At 48.2% G+C, this 21,973-nt stretch overlaps 1 protein-coding gene across 3 annotated transcripts in view; it reads left to right on the top strand.

Moving 5' to 3' along the window:
* PRKCB (protein kinase C beta) overlaps positions 1-21,973 on the top strand; it is a 362,350-nt gene that overhangs the window by 149,553 nt on the left and 190,824 nt on the right. Inside the window, exon 1 of one of the 3 annotated variants that reach the window (XM_051847384.2) lies at positions 15,181-15,225. Within the exon in view, the coding sequence (XP_051703344.1) occupies positions 15,196-15,225 (30 nt within the window). The 5' untranslated portion in view covers positions 15,181-15,195. 3 annotated transcript variants of the gene reach the window in all.

Here is a 21,973-nt window from a genome sequence, read left to right as displayed (position 1 = left end):
CTTGGGCCCCTGCACCCATGTGGGAGACCTGGAAGAAGCTCCTGGCTCCTGGTTTTGGATTGGTGCAGCTCCAGCCATTGCGGTCATTTGGGGAGTGAACCGATGGATGGAGGGCCTCTCTCTCTGGCTCTACCTTCTCTCTCTGTAACTCTTTCAAATAAATAAAATCAATCTTTTCAAAAAAAAAAAAAAAAAAGGAAAGAATAGGATTCTGTAAGAATGGGATCCTTCATCCCCTGATGGAGACCCTGATGGGTCTGGGGACCTTAAGCTTCTGAGTTCAGATGGACCTTCTTTGTCAATGGAAGGGGTCACCCTAGAACTAAAGAAATTGGCCTCCCTACCTCCAGCAATGGTGGCATCTCCACCCACGGTCGGGTTGGGGGCCTTTTCACCCCATATGAGTGGATTAACTCTGCATTGCCCAGGGGAAACAGACATGCCCTTGCTTGAAGCAGCTGCCACACAAAACAATGCTGATTCCCCTTGGGTCCACACTCAATACCTCCCTTGCTTCTTTAACTGGACTCAAGTCCCAGCAGGCCCCTAAAGATGGGGTACAAAATGTGTCCCATGAAGAGGTGCATGCACTCCAAAAGAACTTTAGTGCTCGAGTTTTCTAATTTATCCAAGCAGAACATGTGTAGAAATGGATAGGAAGGAGGTGGAATAATGATGGAAGGAATATAAAGCTGGATTAGGCTGAATTTATTGACATGGGTTCACTAAGCAGAGATTATGGCTTTACTATTTTCACTTGGGGAATTATAAAAGGCTCTAAAGGAATGGTTGGTTGGCTAAAATACAGATCAAAAGACGGCCTGCCATGAGCAAGTTGAAAATGCCCACCTCCTCTGGTTGAATGTAGAGGAAAGTATTCAAAAGGTTAGGGAGATTGGCATGCTAGAGTGTATTTGTCATTTAAAACCCATTCCCATATGCTGGGAAGGTCCAGAAAATATCCCTTTCACCAATACTTTGAGAGATAAGGATGCCCAATGTCCTTGAAAAGCTCTGTGATCACTCTTCTCTGTAGCCCAGACCTCACAGTGGGAACCACAGCCACTTAACTGGGAAATCTAAATACAAAGGGAGTAATTAGATCCCAGGGTGGCAGCGCCATGTGGACGCACTCAACCACTAAAGGCACGGTGAGCGTAGTCGCCATAACGGACAGAATACTCTGGCTAATGCTTCCAGGGTGTTCCTTACAGTGAAAAAGCTAGGAAGCCTAATACATTCTCAGCTGGTCTGTTATAAGCAGAGAAGTTATAGGTCAAGTGAACAAAAGCTCAACTTGAATTATAAAAACAAACAAAAAAATCACAACCCATCAATTAATTCCCAGACTTGAGCCAGTTTACAGACCCAGAACCCTTTGAATGAAGGGGGAGGGGGGGGCTGAGTATTCTAGAAAAAGGCCCTGGTAGATTACTGAACATTTATATTATTATTTATTTTCCCAGCCTTCCTCAAAGGGACCTTTGGCCTCTTACTAGGGGAGCTGCACCAGAGAAAAAGAAATGATCTGACCTTCTGAGGACTACAGGGCACTAGCTCTGAATTGATGCTAATTGCAGGAGACCCTAAATGTCACTGTGGCCCTCCAGTCAGAATAGGGGCTTATGGAGGTCAGGAGACCAATGAAGGTTTGGCTCAAGTCTGTCTCACAGTGAGTCTAGAAGGGCCCCAAGCCCCTCCTGCAGTTACTTCTCCAGTTTCAGAATGGATGATTGGAATAGACATCCTTAACAGTTGGTGGAACTCACAGGTTCCCTGACCTGTGTGAGGGGTATTATGATGAGAAAGGCCAAATGGAAGCCATTAGAACTGCCTGTATCTAGGAGAAATGGTAAACCCAGAGCAATACTGCATCCCTGGACAACTGCACAGCTTAGTCCGCCATCAAGGACTTGACAGAGGCAGAGAGAGTGATTCCGACCACATTCCCATTCCCCTCTCCCGTTTAGCTTGTCTGGAAGACATGGATCTTGGAGAATGACGGTGGATTTTTATAAGCTTAGCTAAGTGGTGAGTCAGCTGTACCAAATGTAATTGCTTGAGCCGATTAACACATCCTCTGGTTCCTTGTTTTAGCTATTGATACAGCAAATGGTTTTGTCCCCCATTCTACTCATTCAGCCCACCAGAAAAAGTTGCTTTCAGCCAGCAAGACCAGCAGAACATCTTGACTGTCCCACTTCAGGGGTCTGTCAGTTATCCAGATTAATGTCGTAATTTAGTTTATAGGAGCCTTGGTCACCTTTTCCTTCCACAAGATAGCACAGTATCTGTTAGATTGATAAAATTACACCAATTGGTCCTAGTGACCAAGAAGTATTAACTACACTAGACTCACTGATCAGAGTATGGGAAATCAATCTACCTGAAATTCAGATCACTCGTACCTCTGTGGGATTTCTGGGGGTCAGTGGTGTGGGGACATGTTGAAATATCCTAAGATAAAGGACACATTTATTACCTCTAGGCCCTCCCACAAAAAGAGACACAATGCCTGATGAGTTCAGCCGGCTTTCTGAGGCAACATATTTCTCATTTGGGTTTGTAACTGTCTCATTTATCCATGATCTAAAAAGCTGCTGGTTTTGAGTGGGTCCAGAGCAAGAGAAGACTTTGCAGCAGGCCCAGGTTGCTGTGTGCGCTGGTCTGGCACCCGGGCCACACAACCCATGAGATCTAGTGGTGCTTGAAGTGGGTGGTAGGGATGCTGTTGGCACTTCCATGTGGAATGCAGGCATCCCAAGCGGCTTAACCCACTGCACCACAGCACCCATTCCAGATTACTCCCCCTTTTAACAGGGCAGCTCATGGCCTGCTGCTGGCCCTTAGTAGAAACTGGACACTTAATCATGGACACCAAGTTGTCATGTGACCTGAGCTGCCCATGATGAACTGGTGTTATCCGAACCACGAAGCCACGAAACTGTGTGTGTGCACAACATGCTCCATCATTGTATGGAAGTGGTATATGCATGATCAGTCTAATACAGGCCCTGAGAGCCCAAGCTAGTTACATGAATAACTAGCCTGCATGGACTCCACTCTTGCTATGTTATCATCTCTCTCCTAGCTGCACCTATGACCTCATAAGGAGTACCTCATGATCAGTTCACAGAGGAAGAGAAGACTTGGGTCTGGTTTATAGATGGTTCTGTATGATATACAGGCATCACCCAAATGTGGACAACTGTAGCCCTATAGCCTTCCTGTCTGAGACAACCCTAATGGTTAGTGGTGAAGGAAAATCTTCTTAGTTGACAAAACTTGGGTAGTGAACCTTGTGCACTTTTCTTAGAAGCAGCAATGGTGGCTGGTGCCACAGCTCACTTGGCTAATCCTCCGCCTGCGGCGCCAGCACCCCAGGTTCTAGTCCCAGTTGGGGTGCCGGATTCTGTCCCAGTTGCTCCTCTTCCAGTCCAGATCTCTGCTGTGGCCCAGGAGGGCAGTGCAGGATGGCCCAAGTCTTTGGGCCCTGCACCCATATGGGAGACCAGGAGGAAGCACCTGGTTCCTGGCTTTGGGTCGGCACAGTGCGCCGGCCGTAGCGGCCATCTGGGGTGTGAACCAGTGGAAGGAAGACCTTTCTCTCTGTTTCTTTCTCTCTCTCTCACTGTCTTTTTCTCTCAGTCTTACTGTCTTTTTCTAAAAGAAAAAGAAAAAGAAGCAGCAATGGCCATACATGTGACTCTATACCAAGTTATGAGCTGTAGTTAATTGTTTGGAAAGTTTTGGAAGGTCTTGGAAGTAATATGATTGGGGGCTGATGACATTAATCTGGGGAATGAGATATGTGGATAGATCTCTCTGAATTAAAAAAAAAAAGTCAAGATAGTTTTGTTCCATGTGAATGCTCACTAAGGGGTGACTTTAGCAGAGGAAAAATGTAAGAATCAAGGGGATATGATGACCCATTCTGCGTATACCAATCAGTCTCTTTTCCCAGCCATCTCGGCAACAGCCACAGGGCTCATGCATAAAGTGTCCATGGTGCCAGCAATGGAGGTTAGATGTGGGCTCAGCAATATGGACTTCTATTCACCAAGGTCAGTCTAGCTATAGCCAATGCTGAGTGTCCCATCTGCCAGCAGCAGAGACCAGCACTGAGCCCCTGATATGGCTCTGTTCCTGGGCTGATCTCCAGCCACCTGGCAGTAGGTTGTTTACATTGGATTTCTTCCAACATGGAGAGGCAGCATTTGATCCTTAGTTGAGTAGACACTCTGGGTACAGATTTGTCTTCTCTGCACATGTTAAATACTTTTGCCAAGGCTACCATGCGTGGACTTGTAGCATGCATTATCCACCATCATGGGATTCTGTGTAGTGCTGTGTTTGATCAAGGAACTCACTTCCCAGCAAAAATAGTGTGACCCTGGGTTCTTTTCTACTATTATCATGTGACCATTTACAGAAACAATGACTACAATTGTCATGACTTTCCTTCCTTATTTGTTGTAAATACATTTGTGTGTACAAATTCATATACTAAGCAAATATTTTTGTTTTTTCTCCCACATGACTATCATGTAACCTAAGGCATATTGGCTTTCTATTAGAAGTATATATTGTTAATTTTACATCTTAGTATTTAAATTATGGGGCACTAAGGGAAGAGTAGTCATCACTCAAGACTTTTCTCACCATTCCTGGGAAAGGATTAATGCATTTTCAGTTGTAAGGCATCTGGTGATCTCATGTCAGGTGGAATTATGACCTTGTTATTCTTTATTTGGTGATTAAGTGTGGTTTAAGGAGTGTGTGTGGGTGCCAGGTTAAGAGAGTGTGGACTTGCGGTAGTTAATTTTATGTGTCAACTTGACTGGGCTAAGGGATGCCCAGATAGCTAGTAAAACATTATCTCTAGGTGTTGTGGGGAGCAACTCGGACTAGACTAAGTTACTGGAATTAAGACTTATTCTATGCATCTGCTCTCCCACAATATGGCGCTGGGAGAGGAGAAAACAGCTTCTACGCAGCTGCCTCTTGCCAACTTGAGTGATGACCTCCAGGAGCTGATCCTGCTCCTGATTGGAGGAGAGCAGCGTATTCGGCGTGTGGGCAGCCAAGTTGGGATTGGTGGAAGAGGACTATAAAGGAGGAGAGAGACAACATGCACGAGGAACATCTAAGGGGAACATCTACCTGAAGGAACACCTGTGCAGCCCCCGAGAGAGCCGGCCGGTGGTGTGCCGCTCCCCTGTGGAAGTGGGGAAAGTGGCTAGGGGGAACCGCCCTTCCACGGAGGTGGAAGGAACGGTAGCCAACCCGGGAAGAACCAGCAGCAAACCCGGGGAGGGCCGAGCAGACAAAAGAACAGCGCAGGGTCCTGTGTCGTTCCTCCACGAAAAGGGGGAGCGACAAGGTGTGTCTGGAAGGGTGTTTCTAGAAGAGATTAGCATTTTCATCAGTGAGCTGAGTAGAGAAGCTTGCCCTCGCCATTGTAAGTGGCATCATCTGTTGAGAACCAAAATGAGCAAAAAGGCAGAGAGGAAGGGTGAATTCGACAGCCATATTTTTTTTTTGCCCTTGGACATCACTGCTCCCAGTTCTCAGAAACTGGTGTTTGGAGTAGAAATTACTCCCCTGGCTCCCAGGCCTTTGAACTCATCTTTGGACCTGAGATGGACTTATATCATTGGCTTCCTTCATTGTCTAGCTTGCAGCCAGAAGGCTGTGGAACTTCTCAGCTTCTATAACAGTATGAGCCAGTTCAAGTAATAAATCTATATGCAGGTTCTTCACAGCTTAGGATGGAGCTGCTTCCTGATACACCCAGTATAAATTAAAAGCATCGTTAACTTGACAATGTGTTTAACATACCTAAGCTACCAAATACCACAGCTTAGCACTTCTACCTTGTAGAGTTTGGTTGTTTGACTTCCTTTCTGTGTGGCTGACTGGGAGCTGTACGTCACTGCTGTCGCCCAGTTTGTTAGGAGAGTTTCTTGCCACAGATAATGAGCCTGGGAAAAGATAAAATTTCAAAATGTTGCATATGTTTTGTGCTGAATGCCTATTGCTTCCACTCTAATGTAAAGTTAAAAGGTTGCAATTCAAACCTCGTAAGATGGGAACTGCCTACAGATACACTGTTTTTTTTTTTTTTTTTTTTTTTTTTTTTTTTTTTTTTGACAGGCAGAGCGGACAGTGAGAGAGAGAGACAGAGAGAAAGGTCTTCCTTTGCCATTGGTTCACCCTCCAATGGCCGCTGCGGCCAGTGCGCTGTGGCCGGCGCACTGTGCTGATCCGATATCAGGAGCCAGGTGCTTCTCCTGGTCTCCCATGGGGTGCAGGGCCCAGGCACTTGGGCCATCCTCCACTACACTCCCGGGCCATAGCAGAGAGCTGGCCTGGAAAAGGGGCAACCGGGACAGAATCCGGCGCCTCGACTGGGACTAGAACCTGGTGTGCCGGCGCTGCAAGGTGGAGGATTAGCCTAGTGAGCCGCAGCGCCGGCCCAGATCCACTATTGATTCTGTTTCTCTGGAGAATCCTGGCTGATGCCTGTGCCTGTCCTTGGAGATAAGGTGTGTGTGTCCATCCCATGGTTGGAAAATGGAGAAGAGGAGGTCCTTCAGAGAAAAAGTAGAAAAACAGTGTTGTGAACTAGGTAGACTCAGACTATAGAGTCAGGCTTTTTAGGCTCAAGTCTATGTAACCTTGGGAAAATTACTTAAATCTCTTTGTGCCATAGCTTCCTCAGTGGGAAAAATGGGTAAAGAATGATCCCTACCTTATGTCATTGTTAGGAGTGCCACACCCATAGATATCTATAAAAACACTTAAGACAGTGTCTGGTACACAGTGAAAGATATATATGTATGTATATATATATATATATATATATGATTAATGATTGGCAACAATGACCACATGTGTGTAGGCAGCAAGGACAGACCAGGTAAGTCTGAAACGTGAACAGCATCTCTCCTACCACCTGGCAGTCCTTCCTAGGAGTCTGCAGGCTCCATAAGTGGCAAGAGACCCTCTCTGTGTGGATGGAAGAGTGCAGTCATTCATTGCTTTGGGCCTGGGTGAGCAGGACATACTCCCCGAAGTCAGCATGCCTAGAGTTTGGCAGCTTATCTGACATGATTCTATCTCTGGCTACAGTTCCAAGAAGGTCGGTTGGCATCAAGGATGATGAATTGGTCCAGACTCCTGAACTGCCTTGACTGAGTTCATTGACCTTTCTCTGCCCGTGGTTGGAGGCATGATTAAAGACCTGGACACACCTGCTTGCCCACCTGGCCAGGCTGTCTTTTGGCTGCCCCTGATAGTCATGCAGTTATGAAGGGGTACCATCTCTTCCTGTCTGTGTGACCTTGGTATGCAGCGAGCTCATGGAGCAGAAACGCACAGTCTCCATCCAAAAAAAAAAAAGGATGTGCAGGCTTCATCCTCTAGTCTGCTAGCACAAGCCCAGTCAGGGAAGGCATATTCTGGATATCAGTAGAGCTTTGTGCAGTTGACATCATTCTTTCTGTACATAATGAAGGGACTGTAGAAGCCTGGCGTAGTCACACTGAACCTAGCTACTGACCCTACCATTCAGTGCTAATGGGAACAGATGAAATATCTGGACACTCGCCTTAGGAGGACCTCAGAACCTGATGGAGTTCATGGACAATATGTCTTGTCATCTACAAACATTCTCTTGGCTCTTAGCCTCACTGGGTTAGAAACTCTGAATTCTTCTGTGTCTTGGACCTCTTCGATGAACCATATCCATGCAACTGCTGTAAGATAGACATGTGGACGTTATAGGTTCCCCAGCACCCAGAATATTGACCACAAACACAGCTCCCCAAGAGATCCCAAAACAAGAAAGAGAGGGGATGTGTCTGAGGGCTTGGACTAGGTGATTCAAGTGATATATTTGCCTTAGGCCCAGAGTTTAAGCGGGTCTGGTCTGTGATTATGGGTATCTAGTAAGTTGGCACATGTACCTGGATCGTCTAGGATGGCCCTGTCCACCTAACTGGCAGTGGGCAGGTAGTCGGCCTGAGAGTCGTGGTTCTCCTCCCCATGACCTCATCATTCATGCAGCTAGCTACCTCCCACTTGCTTATACAGTGGCATCAGTGCTCCAAGAAGAGCCAGAGAGCATCCTTTAATGTGTACGTTCTTCTTAAACCTGGGCATCATGTTTGCTAATGCCCTCCTGGACAAAGCTCGTCTCGTGGCCAAGTCCATATTTAAGTAGTGGGAAGATAGCCATCATTGCCTCATTGTACAGGAAGAATCTATGCCTGCTTTACTGTATATCCTGCTACCCCAGGGGGCAGGTTAGACTTCTGCACATCAGGTCACAGAGGGCCTCAGTAGAAAAATGCACTTCACGTTTATTCCCTGCTCTGGGACCCCAGCTGACTTAGCCACCTCTAGCTACAAATGAGCAATGTGGAAATTTATTCATAGACCAGTGACAGTTAACAGTAAGAGTTCTGGGATGGGCATTCGGCATAGCAGATAAGACACCACTTGGGATGGATGCCTGCATCCCATATTGGGATGCCTGGGTTTGAGTCTCAGCTCCACCCTCCCCCCCCCTTTTTTTAGGGAGGGGGAGAGAAATCTTCCCCTCCTTCTGCTGGTTCTCTCCTCAAATGGCTGCAGTGACCAGAGCTGAGCCGATAAAGGGCCAGAAGCTTCTTCTGAGTCTCCCACATGGGTACAGCTGCCCAAGGACTGGGGCCAACCTCTGCTGCTTTCCCAGGCTCATTAGCAGGGACTCAGCTCCACTCTTGATTCCAGATTCCAGCTAATGTGCACCCTGGGAGGCAGCAGGTAATGACTCAAGTACTTGAGTCCCTGCCACCCATGTGGGAGACTTCTATTGCATTTCTTTTCTTTCTTTCTTTTTTTTTTTTTTTTGACAGGCAGAGTTAGAGAGAGAGAGAGAGAGAGAGAGAGAGAGAAAGGTCTTCCTTCCATTAGTTTATTCCCCAAATGGCTGCTACAGCCAGCATGCTGCGCTGATCCGAAGCCAGGATCCAGGTGCTTCCTCCAGGTCTCCCATACGGGTGCAGGGCCCAAGCACTTGGGCCATCCTCCACTGCCTTCCCGGGCCACAGCAGAGAGCTGGATTGGAAGAGGAGCAACCGGGACAGAATCTGGTGCCCCAACCAGGACTAGAACCCGGGGTGCCAGCACCACAGGCAGAGGATTAGCCAAGTGAGCCACGGCGCTAGCCTCTATTGCATTTCAATTTGCAGCTTTGTTCTGGCCAGCCCCAGCAACTGTAGGCATTTGGAGAGTAAACCAGTAGATGGAAATTCTGTCTGTCTCTCTGACTCTCAAATAAATTAAAAATAATTAATTAACTTGGGGCCAGCGCCGTGGCTCACTTGGTTAATCCTCTGCCTGCGGCGCCAGCATTCCATATGGGTGCCGGGTTCTAGTCCCGGTTGCTCCTCTTCCAGTCCAGCTCTCTGCTGTGGCCCGGGAGGGCAGTGGAGGATGGCCCAGGTGCTTGGGCCCCTGCACCTGCATGGGAGACCAGGAAAAGCACCTGGCTCCTGGCTTCGGATTGGCGCAGCACTGGCCGTAGCAACCATTTGGGAAGTGAATCAACAGAAGGAAGACCTTTCTGTCTGTCTCTCTCTCATTGTCTATAACTATACCTGTCAAATAAATAAAAAAATTAATTAACTGAAAAATACAGACTCTGAAATCAGAAATATCTGAATTTGGGGCCTGAATTTGCACTAATACTCAGTAAGAAAACTTTGCAGTACCATTCTGCTTCTTTGTGCCTTGGTTTCTTCGTCTATGAAATGGGATATTAGCACCTGTCACATAGGTTATAGTGATAATTTAAAAAACGATTGATAATGAAAAAGAGTTAGTAAACAGGCCAGCACCGCAGCTCACTAGGCTAATCCTCCTGGCGCCAGCACACCGGGTTCTAGTCCCGGTCGGGGTGCCGGATTCTGTCCTGGCTGCCCCGCTTCCAGTCCAGCTCTCTGCTATGGCCCGGAGGGCAGTGGAGGATGGCCCAAGTCCTTGGGCCCTGCACCCCATGGGAGACCAGGAGAAGCACCTGGCTCCTGCCATTGGATCAGCACGGTGTGCCGGCCGCAGCGCACCGGCTGTGGTGGCCATTGGAGGGTGAACCAACGGCAAAGGAAGACCTTTCTCTCTGTCTCTCTCTCTCACTGTCCACTCTGCCTGTCAAAAAAAAAAAAAAAAAAAAAAAGAATTAATAAACAAAGAAAGGGCAAACAGGGTAACAGCAAAGGGGTTACAAAGGCTTTATCTGGACTTTGGTGTAGCATACAACAAGCCCTCCATCCAGGTAGCTGGGAGCATTTTCATCGCTCCACCTGGCTCCCTAACCATGAAAGTACTGTGAGTTCTCTGTACCCTCCCGGGGGGTGGGGGGTGGGGGGAGGAGCATGTCCTTATGAGGTAGTTACTGTCTCCATTCCCATTGCTCTGCAAAAAACCTCAAATTCTGTGATGTGCTGCTGAGAAAAGAACTCGGAACCAGAAACCAGTGCTGTCTTTTATTGCTCCGGTGACCTTGGGAAAATAAGTTCTGTGACCTTTAGTTCTCTATCTTTCAATTGAAGGAAAAGAATTCCTAAATCATGGTTTTTTTTCTGAGTGTTCAATGAGAGATGACATGACCCACACTTAGAATAGAGTCCGGCACGAAGAAGACATTCAATAATTGGTTTTTAAATAATTATTAATACCCAGAGGAGTCTCGCCGGCTCAGGAAGGGTTGTAGCTGGCCTCTGACCTGCCAAGGACTAAGCGCTCCTAATGAGAGCTGAATGTATTGAACAGGGGCCCGGTGCCAGGCAGCACAAAAGTACCAAAGCTGGTTTGTCTGGAGACACTTTCTTCAATATTTTATGATTTTAGAAATAATGCGTGTTCTAAAAATTTCCAAAACCTAATCCGATGAATGACCTAAGAATGACAATTCTTAGAATTCTGGCTAAGGAATTATTTAAGAATATGTGCATATATTTAGCTCCATGAGAGTCATTGCGTTGGTATTTATAGTAACAAAGTTTTGGAAATGACTCAGGTGACTCCTTATTAAGAATTTATAGGCTAATATATAGTATAATAGAGTATAATAGAATATAATAGAATGCTGTGCATTTAATAAATGTGACAGTGCCTGGGGTGATGGAAAAGTTCTGTATCTTGATTGGGATGGTGCCCAAACAGGTGTACACATTTTTCAAAACTCATCAGTTTGCATGCTTAGAATTTTTACATTATTAGGACTGGTGCTGTGGGGCAGCTGGTTAAACTGTCGCTTGGGATGCCAGCAACCATAACCATATCGGAATGCTGGTTTGAATCTTGGCTGCTCCAGTCTTGGCTGGTCCTACTTCCTGTTAGTATCCCTGGGAAAGCAGTGGGAGATGGCCCAGGCACTCGGGTTCCTGCTACCCTTGTGGGAGACCTGGATGGAGCTGTGGGCTCCTGGTTTCAGTCCGGCCCAGCCCTGGTTGTTGCAGTCATTTGGGGACTGAATCAGTGGATGAAAGACCTCTCTCTCTCTCTCTTTCTCTCTGTCTGTCTCCATTCCTCTGCCCACTGTCTTATTCCACACTGCTGCCTGCAGATCTCAAGCCATCTGTAGCTGGTTTCTCCCCTCTTGCTTATTTGTGGTGCCACTTCACCTCCACTGCAGATCTGGTCTCCCACTTAGTTCAGTGAGGACTAAACTGGACTGAAGGCTCAGCTGTAGCTATGTGTCACTCAGGGTCCCTTCTGGATGCGAGTACTTTGCAGGTCCTCCATCAATTGGGAGCCAGCTTAGACCCTCCCAACCCCCAAAAAATAAAACTTTTCAGGGGTCTAATGAAATTATACTTCCTATTAAGCCTTGCCTTCAATTCCTCTCTGGCCCTAGAGAGTTAGGAAGTCCTAGCTCAGCCAGGCCGAGGCCCCATCCTTTGCGGGCCTCAGCACGAGTGGCCATGGGACCGTCTATATCTTCAGGAAGAGGGCTCACCCTCTCCAGCATGGCCTTGTCCAGTCTCCTTCATGCAGATACAGCGGCGTGAATGTCAGCAGTGCTCTACTGCAAGTTGGGGCTGTTCCGTCTTCCATGAGATTAAATGGCGGTACCATGGTTAATTTCTGATAAGGATGCTCCAGGTCTGTTTAGATCCTCACAGGAGTGAAGTGACGGAGTTGGAGCATCTGTCTTGGCATCACCATTACCTGGACCAAAAGACCACCTGCATCTCTCAAGGATAACTAGTGTCCAGGAACAATTCAGTCTAAATGATGCAGGCAGTCTCTCTCTCTCTCTGCCTCTCTCCTCTCCCCTCCATCAAAATCTGAAAGTGCACTTCTGCTGCAGTTGCATCCTGTTTATGTAACACTGCAGTCTGTAGCTTTTGCATTCACAACAGAAGTGCTCTGTAACCAAGACAGGTGTGAGAGCAAATGCCAAAAAGATGCCTTCAAAGGGAGCTGGAGGAGCTCTGAGGGTTGACCTGACCAGCCGGAACGTGTGCTATTGTCACATATCCAAGAGGTGTATTTGATGTAGCTCCAAAGGATGGCATTAGGACTGAGGACCATTGTGTAGGCTAAGGAAGAGCCACCTGAACTGACCAGTGGGTTTCTGTGTCACGGTATGAATTCCCCATCCCAGGAGAGCAGAGCTCAATTGCCAGGGATGCCGGAGAGGGGTATCTGTGGTCGACAGGGCTTTCTACCACATTGTTGGCTCTTCTGCATTTTTTTCTTTGCATGCAACAGAAAACATCTCTGCTAAATTAGAAAGGAATTCATAGGAAGGGATATGTCACACTTCAGATTTGAAAGAAAACCCTTTCAACCAGCCAACTCTATCTGATTTTGGTTCTTGTGTCACTTTGGCCCTAAATCCAAATTTCAAAAGGAGAGAGATTATTTGGCCAAGCTTGAGTTACCTCATCAACCCTTGGTTGGGCTTTTAAAGTGTTCCCTCCAAGAATAAACACAGTGGGAGTGGGATGACTTTTCAAAAGAGAATTGAATACTGCTATCAAAAAAGGAAGCCTGGATGTTGGGCAGATCAAAACAACATATGTCCAATTGAGTTTTAAATGAGTTATTTTATGTCAAGGGCTTCATGCCATGCCTGACACATAGTATATTATATATAATCACCAGTGGTCCTTTCAAAGTCTTAGAATATTAGTTTCAAAAGTCCATCCTTGGGGCAGGAACTTGGTGCCATGTATCAGAGTGCCTGGATTTGAGTCCCCACTCTGCTTCCAATCCAGCTTCCTGCCACTGCCCACCCTGGGAGGCAATAGGTGATGGCTCAAGTACTTGAGCCCCTGCCACTCCTATGAGAGAGTTGATTAGAATTTTTGGGCTTCTGCCTTTGACCTGACCCAACCCCGGCTGTTGTGGGCATTTGAAGAGTGAACCCGCAGATGGAAGATCTCTGTCTCTGTTTCTGTTGCCCTGCCTATCAAATCAAATAAAAAGAAATAATGAAAACCATTAAAAGGGGCTCAGCTTTTTTTTCCTTTTCTTCTTCTTTTTAATTTTTTTTTGTTGCATGGCATGCATCCATCTGACTCCCCCCCCCCCCCCCCCGTCCCCCGAGCTGATTTGGGAGAGGCCCTGATTAAATGATGTCTTAATGTGCTGAAATGCAGTTCTTCTGTCAAGTGATTTCCACTTAAATCCTCTGCCCCATTTACCACGGACCAGTGATGGCTTCCGCAATGCAGAACCAGCCTGGAAAGGTCACGGTGAGTTGCTTCTAAACAGCCCTTTGTCCCTCTCTGTCACAAAGACACGGGGCTGCGTGCGGAGGAGGAAGAAGCAAATCCGAGATGCTACATGGCATCCAGAGAACGGGAGCCCACTGCTTGTCCTGTGCTAAGAGGAGAGGTGCTGGGGCTTCAAAGCAGCCGAGGCATCCTGTCTTACGCATGATTTTGGCTTCTCCTGGCTGAGGGGAGGGGCAGGGCCAGGCTCTCAGGCTGATAAAGGCCATTTCTCAGAGGTCCACAGCTTCTGAAGCCTGCAGACCTTGGGAGAAAGGTGGAAATCAAAAGGCAGGAGACCTGGACCAAGGCAGCCTGGAGGGATGGGCGGGGCCCTGGGGTTTGTAAGGGACCCGTTGTCAGTCTTCCTTCTATCTCTGCTTTTTGAATTCCTGAGGACTCCCCACCTCCACTGGCTTGGGATTCTAGGGCTTCTAGATATTCTTTTTTAAAAGAAGCGTGTATTAGCATCCGAGAGCCATCATTCATCGATGTACTTCTGCTCTGAGTTGTGTGCATGTCGTAACTCTTTCTTCTCCATTGTATCCTGTGGGGTAGGTTGGCATTCCCATTTCATAGATGAGGAAACCGAGGTACTCAGAGACTAGGAGAATTGTGCAAGGTTACATGCCTAGTGAATGGTAGAGCCAGGATTCAAACCATTGGCAGCCTGGCCCCCAAGTCTGTGGACAGAGCTAACTGAAGGCAGAAACCCTTTTCTCACAGGCCTTCTCTTCCAGACACACCCCAAAGCTCTGTGACCCAATATCCTCACCATGATTTGGTCCGGATGCGTGTGGTCATCTCTCCCAAGCTGGACCAATCAGAGCCCCTCTTGTAGGAACTCAGAGTTTGGAATCAAAAGGGTTGGCTTTAGTCTGCACTGACCACATGGTGCTCGAAAGTTGTTTTGTGCATGAAATGTGTCCGGCTTGTTGGCTTCTGATAAGGTGAAGTTCTTTTGTAACCAGAGCCCCAGAAGCCCTTTTGAGACTCCTTCTAATCCTCCCAAGTCCCACCCCACCCATCAAGGTAATTATAAATATAAATATAAATAATATATTTTAAAAGACAACTGGTTGGGGCTGGCATTGTGACACAGTGGTTTAAGCCACTGATTGTGACACTTTAATCCTATAACCGAGCAATGGTTGGAGTCCCAGCTACTCCATTTCCGATCCAGCTCTCTGCTAGTGAGCCTGGGAAGGTGGCAGAAGATGGCCCAGGTACTTGGACCTCTGCCACCCACATAGGAGACGTGGATGGAGTTCCGGGCTCCTGTCTTTAGCCTGGCTCAGCCCTGGCTGCATTTGAACCCTTTGTAAATAGGATTTTGCAGGAGATCCTTTCTTGTGTCTGGCTGCTGCCTTAATGTTTTGTGCCCACCTGACTTTGAAAGAAAGCATAGCATCCGGTCAAGAGGATGCCTGACTTCAAAGCAGGAGCCGGGCAGGTAAGCACACGAGTCAACTGTGTGACGACAGAAGGGGCCAGCTGGCCTGTGCATCCCTGTCTGAAAGGGCAGCCGGTTCTCAGCTCCATGTGAAAAGTGTCGGCTCTTCCAAGGACGAGGGTCCAGTTTTTCCAGAGAAATCTGAAATCTCCTCCATGTAGATGTTGCCAAATAATTCAGGGATGACCCCTGAGATGTGTTGCAAACACACTGGGTCAGGGTTCACTCTCTGAGCTGCCAGCTTGTTCTGCATTTGAGGGTGGAGACCGTCAGTGCACGTTTTCCCCCTCTGTAAAATGAGGGGAGAGGGACTAATGCAAATTCAATCAAATCAGCCTTCTTTGTGGGGAGGCAGAGGGGAAAATCAAGTTAGAAGCTGGGCACTTTCAAAGTTTGCAGAGGTCTCCTTTCTTTATCTTGGTGTTACCAAGTTCTGAATTGACTGGGACCTGCCTAGGAACCAGCTGCTACAGCGCCCCCTGCTGGAATTAGCACCCTCCTGCTATCCACTGGGATCTGCAAGCGGATCTGACAGCTGCTCGCTTCTCCTGAGGGCTTTGGGAGGGGGTGGCTCTCCATCATCCAAGGGTCTGCTTCTGCCAGGGACTGCACAAGCACCTGCTGGGGCTCTCGTTTGCCTGCTGTTTGGTCAGTTCCCTGCTTTGCCACTCCACTCGACTTACATCGGGGGCGGGTGGAGGAGAACCAAGTCTCACTGTGTCTCCATACTGAAAGCCATCTCAGGAGCTTCTGGCATATCCTTGGCTCCCTCCCCCAGCTTCTGGGCTGGAATAGATTTTCTCCTATTTATGAGCAAGACCTTCTGGTATTTTTCAGCGAGAGTTTGGGGCTGAGGGCAGGGTGGGATTCATGGGCTCAGGTTTGTGGTCTTGCATGTTAATTAGGATCATGGACTGTGGGGGCTGCCGGCCTGGGTTCAAAGATGGGCTCTGTCACCTGCTACCTGTGTGCTTTGGATAAGTCACTTAACCTCTCTGTTCTTCTGTTCCTTCATTTAAAAGATGGGAGTGATAACATACCTATGTCTTTGGCTTGCTGTACTAAATAAGTTAACATACACAGAGAGCTTAAAACACTACCTGGCCTATCATATAAATGTTTGCCCCACCCAGAAGTTCTGATCTGCTTTGGCTTTTAACGTTGGCCTTTAGGTCCTGGCTCCTTAATTCTGCATCTCAGCTCTTTCTGGCGAAGCTATCTTGATTTTTGCCCATTAACTGTGCATCTCCCAAATCCCACTGTGTATGTGGCCAATCCTTCCTCTGTGTTCCCAGCTTTTGCCTCTCTCTCATATTCTCACCACTGCCAAATCCTATTGTGCCTTCTAAATGATAATTACAGCTAACACCTACATAACACCTATTCTGTGCCGGGTGTTCTAAGTGATTGACATACAGGGGATGGGTGTCCCTTATCCAAAGTGCTTGAGATCAGAAGTATTTTCACATTATTTTGGATTTTGGAATATTTCTCTGTATAATGAGACATCTTGGGGATGGGACCCACGTCTAAACATGAAATTCATTTATATTTCATGTACGTCTCATACACATAGGCTGAGGGTGCTTTTATGCAGTGTCTTTAGTGCATCTGTGCTTTGATGGGGACCCATCACATGAGATCAGGTATGGAATTTTCCATGTGTGGGGTCACGTCTGGGCTTAAGAGGCTTTCCATTTTTGATTTTTTTTTTTTTTTTGCATTAGGGATGCTCAACTTCTACTGATTCCTTTGATCCACACCCGATGAGGAAGATACTCTTTTTTAAAAAAGAAAAAAAAAGAAAGAAAGACTTTATTTATTTATTTATTTGAGAGGTAGACTTACAGACAGTGGGAGAGACAGAGAGAAAGGTCTTCCATCCACTGGTTCATTACCCAAATACCCGCAATGGCTGGAGCTGCTGAGCTTATCTGAAGCCAGGAGCCAGGAGCTTCTTCCGGGTCTCCCATGTGGGTGCAGGGGCCCAAGGACTTGGGCCATCTTCTACTGCTTTCCCAGGCCATAGCAGGGAGCTAGTTCAGAAGTGAAGCAGCCAGGATTAGAACCAGCACCCATATGGGATGCGGGTACACAGGCTGAGGATTAACCTACTGTGCCACAGCGCCACCCTGGAAAATACTCTTTTTACACCCATTTTATAGAGGACTAGACTGAGGCCCAAAGAAGTTAATAGAGCTGCCAGCTCACATGACTGATCAGAGGCGGAGTCTGGATTTGAACTGGGTCTGGCTCTAGAGTCTGCTCTTACCCACATGGCACACTGCTGCCCACTCGTCCCCGTTCCCACCAAGAAGACCCCATCTACACCCACACGAAACCCCCCTTGCCCAGTAGCCTCTTGTCCTGCCCCCCTGCCTCCTCTCTGTCTGGCCCAGCATTTCCATATCTTTCTAGAAGCTGGATGTCATCATGCCATCTTCCTTATAGAAAACATGCCAGTACTCACTGTCGTGGCTCAAAAGCATTGTGAATGGGCTTCTCCCACCTTGCAAGGCTTGGCCATAGACACACTTGGCTTGTTCTTTGTCATGGTATCCCAAACAGGCCACACTCCCTGTAATTCTGATCAGAAGATGCATCGTATGTTGGACGCACTCAGGCGGCCTTGCAAGCTCTGGCTGTGTAAGTCTTATCCTTATGAGAGTGAAGACTAAGTGCCTTTAAAAATCTCTCCCTCTGGGCCTGGTGCTGTGGTGTAGTGTGGGCTAAGCCTCTACCTGCTGTGCTAGCATCCCATATGGACACCGGTTCGAGTCCTGGCTGTTCCTTTTCTTATCCAGCTCCCTGCTGTGGCCTGGGAAAGCAGTTGAAGATGGCGCAAGTGCCTGGGCCCCCACACCTACGTGGGAGACCTGGAAGAAGCTCCTGGCTCCTGGCTTCCTATTGGCTCAGGTCTGACAATTGCAGCCTTTTGGGGAGTGAGCAGGTGGATGGAAGGCCTTTCTCTCTGTCTTTCCCTCTCTGTCTGTAATTCTACCTCTCAAATAAATTTTTAAAGAATTCTCTCTTCTCCCACTGGGCATTTGCACATGCTGTTCCCTCTGCTATGGCATGCCTCTCTTCCTTCTCAATGCTGGCTACATGTTAGAATCACTTGCAGAGCTTTTTAACAGAATGGTGGTGACTGGGCCCACCCCAGACCAATGCAGTCAGAATCTCTGACTGACTCAGAGAGCAGCTGCAAGCATTACCTCCTCAGGGAAGGCCTCCCTGATCTCTCCGATCAGGTCAATTCCACCACCTTCCTCTCCCTGCTGTCACACATAGAGGGTGACGTCTGCATCTGTATGTTTCACCTTCATGCTTTCAATCAAGCATGGATCAGAAAATATTCAGGGGAAAAACTGCATTTACACTGAACATGTACAGACTTTTTTCCTTGTCATTATTCCATAAACAATACAATATAACAACTATATACATAACATTTACATTGTATCAGGTCTTATAAGTAATCTAGAGATGGTTTAAGCTGAACAGGAGGATGTGTGTAGGTTCTATGCCATTCGCACTCCGTTTCATGGAAGGGATTTGAACACCCTCAGATTTTGATAAAGGGACCAGTGCCCTGCAGACACCGATAGACAACTGTATTTACATGGTGACAAAGAGCTCAGACTCTGGGTCCAAATCACTGGTGATGTGACCTTGGGCAAGCTAATGTGATTTTCTGCATCTCAGTTTTTTCCCTGTAAAATCAGGATAATAATACATCTATTGTACGTGATTGGTGAGGATCGCGTGAGTTAATTATCTGTAAAGTCCTTAGGATGGTGCCTGGTGTGTGATGGGAGCTGTGACTGTCATCACCACCATGACCACCAGCACCCTGGGCTCTGCAAATCCCCGCTGGTGGGCTCAGTGTCTGCTGTATGACCGCTCAGCTCCAGGAACTGTGCGTGGCCCATCACAACTCATCAGTGACTGTTGATTGGCGTGGCATCTCAGTGGTGGTCCAGGTAGAGGATGCAGGCTGGGATAAAGGCTTGCAAAAAACAAACAGGAAGAAAAGTGGCAGAGGAGTCAGAACTTGTCTCCCTTGGTTGGGACCCTTGCCCGTGTGGCCATGAAGGCCTTGGCTGTTTGTCTCCAGTGGTCGGGACTAGGAGGATGGGAGCCCCAGGAGATGATGGTGACCTGGGTGGCACTTGCTCCAGCAGCGTCCCCTGTAGTCACAGGGGTCCCCTCTCACTCACACGTCCGCTGTGTCCTTTTGCAGTTTCCTGCCGCCCTTCTGAGGCACAAACCTGGATGTGATGGGTGTTTCTGTGGCCTAGGGTGCTGTCGGGTGGCCAGGCCCCTTCTCTGCACCCAGACGCCACACCAACAGCGTCTCTGCAGGTGGAGTGACCTTGGAACGTGGTCTTGCGTTTGGGATGCCTTCTCTTACTTAGTAGGGAGAGAGGGGTGCCTGGACTGTGGCCTCGCAGGACGGTGGGCACTGGTAGGGGAAGAAGGGTGAGGCGAGGAGAGGATGGGTGTGTGTGCGCACTTTGGGTGGTGGAGGATTTATTTATAATGCATGGGTGTGATCTGCTGCAGTGTGACTCTCACAGGAAGAGGCGTTCTCTGTGAACTTGAAGCCCCCTGGGGGAATACCCAGCTCAACCCCTTTGTTTTCTGAAGGGGGAACTGAGACCAGACCATGGAAATGATTTGCCCAAGGTCACAGATGTTTTTATTTTAAGCTAACGTGCTTCAAGTGTGTGCCACTGGCTGTCCCTGCACCATGCACAGGGTGATCATGATTACAGTCATCCTCACAAATCTAGAAAGCAGGGACACGTAGGTATAATATTTAACAGGCACGTCCTTGGTGTAGGCCATGTGCCAGGCATGACATCGAGCCCTTTATAAACACGAACCCATTAAATCCTCATAATGCGATGAGGGTTCCATGCTGGGCTCACCATTTCCATTTTCAAGGCAAGGAGACTGGGGTCACAGAGAACTAGGGAACCCACTTAAAAATCACACAGTGAGCAAGTCGTAGAGCCGGCGGTTGATTCTAGACGGTCTGGTCTTGTAGTCCGTGATGCTGGGCTACGGTGTCTCTCCAGGTGACAGAGCTTCTCCCCATTCTACAGGTGAGAAAATCAAGGCTCATACAGCTTTGGTGACTTGTAGGAGGCTGCACAACTGGGGAGTAACAGCCAGGAATGAATTCCGAGCTTTCTGGCTTCACAGTTGAACTCATAGGAAACTCCTCCCCTTGGTTGCTGGGGTTCCCCTAAATGAGAGTCCAAGCTGGGAATGGGATCTGGGGGCCGAGGCAGAGCCGGAAGCTAGGTAGGCAGCAGTGGGATGTTGGCAGCCAGGGCTGCCTGGCTGGAGGCAGAGCCCATGCTGCTGAATATCACCCCTCCCCCTGCCTCCCAGCCACTTCGCTCCAGATCTCAGCACAGACCCCCCTTCCCCAGGAAGACCCCCTGACCCGGCCAGCTGACCCCCTCCTTGCAAAGTCTGCAGACACCAGAGCTCCCCCTTCATAGCAGCTGGAAGTGGGCTCTTGCTTGGGCTTTTGTAGTCTCTCCCCAACTAGATGGGGAGCCCCCGAGGGCACACGCACTTCTCATTTTACTCATCAGCACCTGACCCGTGCCAGACGCTAAGGCAATATTCAGTGAGTACATGGACCCCTAAATGAGTGATTCGTAGCATTGGTGGAGGGAATTGACACAGACAATCAAGGCTAAAGTACTAGGAGTGGGCACCTATATAGGGTTTGCTGGGCAAAGCCACAACTCAGTAGACACAGAGATGCCCTGGGCAATGATAATCGATGGTTACTAATCGTAGCTGCTGTTTGTTGAGTATCTGCAGTGTGTCAGGCCACTGTCTCGAAGGCTGTCAGTATTTCACTCCCTGTGACAATCCTACGAAAATGAATATTGTTATCCTTGCTTAAGTGAGAAGAAAACCAAAGCCTGGAGAGGTTACAGCCAACGGCCACAGCCGGTGAGTGCAGGAGCTAACGCGGGAATCCAGGCAACCTGACCTTGAACCTCACCTCTTCAATTCCCTGTGTCTTAGTCTGCTTTCTTATGCTGAAAACACACTACTCTAGATTGGGGGAGTTATAGAGAAACGTAGCTTGTTCTGACCCGTGATTCTGCTCCCAGGTTGAGGGATGGCATCGGGTGACTGCCTTCTTGCTGGCAGAGTCCCGAGGCGGCATGGGGCATCACACAGCAGGAGATGGGGAGCATGTGAAAGACCTCAAACAGCTGCCTCTTGTGGTGGACTCATTCTTTTTTAAAAAACGTTAATTCATTAATTAATTTTGAAGGAGTTACAGAGAGTGAGACACACACACACACACACACACACACACACAGAGAGAGAGAAAGAGAGAGAGAGAGAGATCTTCCACCTGCTGGTTCATTCCCCAGATGGTTGCAATGGCCAGCCCTGTGCCAGGCTGAAGCCAGGAGCCAGGAGCTTCATCTGGATCTCCCATGTGGGTGTCAGGGGCCCAAGCCCTTGGGCCATCTTCTGCTGCTTTCCCAGACCATTAGCAGGGAGCTGGATTGGAGGTGGAGCAGTCAGGACGCGAACTGGTGCCCATGTGGGATGCCCGCGTTCCAAGTGGCAACTTTACCTGCCACGCCACAGTGCCAGCTCCCATACCCACCCTTAAGAAAACCCATTGATAAGGGCAGAGCCCTAATCACTACTTAAAGATACCGTCTCTCACTAGCCCATCATGGGAATTATATCCTGA

The sequence above is a fragment of the Oryctolagus cuniculus genome, chromosome 19 (genome assembly GCF_964237555.1).
Source record: "Oryctolagus cuniculus chromosome 19, mOryCun1.1, whole genome shotgun sequence".
Lineage (NCBI taxonomy): Eukaryota > Metazoa > Chordata > Mammalia > Lagomorpha > Leporidae > Oryctolagus > Oryctolagus cuniculus.
This window is presented reverse-complemented; position numbering and strand designations above follow the sequence as displayed.